General features: G+C 44.9%; 1 protein-coding gene across 3 annotated transcripts in view; it reads left to right on the plus strand.

The window, feature by feature from the left end:
• Positions 1 to 3,465, plus strand: part of Rsph10b (radial spoke head 10 homolog B (Chlamydomonas)) — a 49,089-nt gene that overhangs the window by 29,424 nt on the left and 16,200 nt on the right. For all 3 annotated transcript variants that reach the window (XM_005397900.2, XM_013521163.1, XM_013521161.1), the window contains exons 15-16: positions 335 to 442; positions 1,267 to 1,410. In XM_005397900.2, the coding sequence (XP_005397957.1) occupies positions 335 to 442; positions 1,267 to 1,410 (252 nt within the window). The remainder of the gene's footprint in view (positions 1 to 334; positions 443 to 1,266; positions 1,411 to 3,465) is intronic.

A 3,465-nucleotide genomic window follows, 5' to 3' on the forward strand; every position in this document is an offset into this window, starting at 1 on the left:
AATTATTTTTTAAGAGGAACTGGAAAAAGGATAGAGAGGTAAATACTCAAGTTAGTCCAGGATGCTGCTCAAGATGAGTTTTTGGTAGCTGGGCTTGGTGGTGCACACCTGTAATTCCAGCACTTGAGAGGCTGAGGCAGGAGGACTGCCTCAAGTGCAAGGCCAGCCTGAACTCCAGAGCAAGACCCTGTCTCAAAAAAATAAAAACACAAATGATCAGTTTGTAAGGTAATGACTTCTGGTACGTTTTTTAAAAGTAGTTTATTGTATACATTGACATTAAAATCGGTATCTCTAACTATAGCAAGTTACGGTTTGGTTGTTTCTTTTACAGGACTTTAAAATGATAAATAAAGAATTAAGCGCAACCAAATTTGTGGCAGTAATAGCAGAGGATAATCCTTTCATACATGATGGAATTGACAGCAACTTTGAACTTGAGGTTTGTAAAGCTGTGTCAAAATGGTACAAATCCGATTCAGGGTGTTTGTTTTGCTTTGGATACCAAGAACCAAGATTTATCTAAAATAATACGAATCCAGATACATAAAGATACACATACATACACACATGTGTATGTCTGTATAGCCTTGATTGCATTAAAATACTAGAGATTAATATTAGAAAGAAGGTTATTGTAATAGGTATTATTTTTGAGAGAGGCTCACTGGATATTCCAGGCTGGTCTTGAACTATGTAGCCCAGGCTGGCCTCAAACTCATGGCAATCCTCCAGCCTCAGCCTCCTGAGTTCTGGGATTATAGGTGTGTATAGATGCCCCCCCCCCCGGCCTCATGCAGTCATGGATGGGCTTCTAGAGTTTGTGACTGATCCATGATCCAATGCTGGGATTATGGGTGTGAGTGCTGCACCTGCCCTGGGATGGAAGCCTGCATACAGTATAAAGGAGGGAAAGAGGCTTGCTCTCCCCTCCCTCTTTTTGCTCTTGTTGCTCTTGTTGCTTTGGCCACCATGAACTGTTGCTCCTCTGCCATGCCACCCTTCCTTGGAGCCAGCTGATTACTGACTGAAACCTCCACAAACTGAACTAAACGAATCTTTCCTTCCTTAATTCTGGGCGTCAGGTATTTTGTCTCAGCAGAGAGAAAAAAGTAACCAAGACAATAGTCATGCACCATCACGCCGGGCAGAAGGGTACTGCAGATGTCAGAAATGATAACTAAGAAACGAACTCCCAGATCAGTCGCTGTCCTGCCACTTAGTGCATCAGAATGAATGAGACTCCTGTGTTTTCTGATATTTCAGCTGGTTTTCCTGGAATTCTTTGAAGCTCTTGTATCCTTCTCGCTCACCTTTGTTCCTGACCAGAAGACTAAATTGTCTTTAAGTGTTCCATGTGATGATGTCTCTGGAAACAGAATCGGAAGTACTCATACACTAACAAATCAGGTAATAATACCTTAGAGCTTACAAAGCAAGGGGGTGATTTTATTTTGGAATGGATGAACCTTCATCAAAATGATCTTGCATGTTTGTAATGCTTCCATCCAGGAAATAGCTTAAGACTTAAGACAACCTATGATGTATGTTCACATTTTGAAAGGAGAGTACTGTTTTTGGTTTGTTTTTTTTTTTTTTTTTTTGGTCTTTTTGACACAGGGTCTCACTCTCGAGTTCAGGCTGGCCTTGAGCTCACTTTGTAGCCCAGGCTGGTCCTGAACTCACAGTGATCCTCCTGCCTCAGCCTCCTGAGTGCTGGGATTACAGGCGTGCACCACTATGTCAGGCCCTGTTTTGTTTTTTAAATTAGGAAGAATGTATTTCGGGGTCAAGCCCAGGAAGGTGACTCCTAGTCCTAGCAGTGGAAAAATCAGTGAAAAAATCAGTGAAGTCTGTGTGCTCACTGACGGCACCAGGCTAGACGGTCTGAGGTGGGTTGTTATGCGATTCTTCTTTACACCTATGTAGTGTTTATACAAGTGGAAAATCTGTCCCAGAGCACAGCTGTCAAGGAAGAGGTCCTCGAGGTTGGAGCTTGCTCCAAACATAGATGCCCTAGGTGCCACCATGGCACCCTGGCAGCACAAGGACTGTGCTGGAAGTTTTAAGGACCCAGAATCTGGGTCAAACTCAGACCAGATAGTGTTTTGGTGGGGATTTCAGCTTAGTGGGCTTGAAGGATTTCTGACTTTTGAGACATTCATCTGGAGGCACAGGGAAAGCCTGGGGTCCCAGTGAGCGCTGAGTGGTGAGACCCTTCAGAGCCTCTCAATGGGGTGGCTTCTCACTGTGGGCTGAGGAGCGTCTTTTTCCACACATCCTTGGCACATGCCTTGGATTCCTCGTAGGGAGGCTGGGGGCTTTGTGTTCTTCTCCGTTCTTCAGTGCCACCACATTAGCCTGCCTGGCGGCTCCAACTGATGGCTTCTCCAGGTTGTCTGGGGCTGTATTCTGAGAGAAATGAATGTTCACCTTGAATTGATTCATAATTTCATGGATGGAGTAACAGCTTTTCTTACTGTGATGAAACACCCGAGGCAGGATAACTTTATCAATAAAAAGGTCCTAGAGTTCAAGGGCTCACATCTGCTGATGGCCTTCTTGCTGGCAGTCACAACGTGGCACAGGGCATCACATGGCGAGAGATAGCATGTCTCTGTGTGTATCTGGTCTACCTCCCTGTTCCTATAAAGCCACCAGGCTCAGTCATGGGGCAGCGCCCTGGGACCTTAACTAATCCCGGTCACTTCCCAAAGGCTCAGCCCATGCGGTCTGACTCCACAGTCAAATTAAGTTTCCACCCTTTTCATCCCTCACAACAAGGATTAAATTTCAACACACGAAGCCTTGGGGGACACTCAAGCCCCAGCCAGACCACATCAGATGGCGTTCCCCTTGCTTCTGAAAAGACAGGTGTGAACATCTGCAGAAACCTGCTCAAGTTCCCCCCTAGTTTTCAGTGTCACTCCACGCAGTTTCTTTTGTTTGCAGCACTGGGGGCCATGAAGTTTCTTTGTTCTTTTTATAATGCATGACAGTGATTTGGTCCAGGGGTGGTTCCCCCTCATCCTTTTCTGGAAATGGAAAATTCACATCACATTCCAACTCCAGTCACTGCCCCCTTTGATGAAAAATTTGGGAATTGTCAATTTAAAATTAAAGAAAGTCCAGTCTTCTTGCTCAGTTTACAGCAACTTCACATGTTTCAGTAAGCTGGGCGAGGTCACAGAGAGGACAAATAAGCTCTAGACATCTGGAAAAGCTGCTGCCTTTTGTATTGCCAGCTGAGTGTACCAGTGTGTGCATCCATGTAGGGAACTTCTGGGGCCAAGGAAAGAGTCACCAGAAAGAAGTGGAATAGTCCCTTCTGTGGCCAAGGAAAGAGTCACCAGAAAGAAGTGGAATAGTCCCTGGGATTCACATGGGGCTGGGAATAGTCTGCATTCCCAAGAGCTGGGCTAGAGAATCTTTCTTTCTTTCTTTCTTTTTTTTCTTTTTCTTTTT

This window comes from Chinchilla lanigera, unplaced genomic scaffold (assembly GCF_000276665.1).
Source record: "Chinchilla lanigera isolate Chin_1 unplaced genomic scaffold, ChiLan1.0 scaffold00059, whole genome shotgun sequence".
Lineage (NCBI taxonomy): Eukaryota > Metazoa > Chordata > Mammalia > Rodentia > Chinchillidae > Chinchilla > Chinchilla lanigera.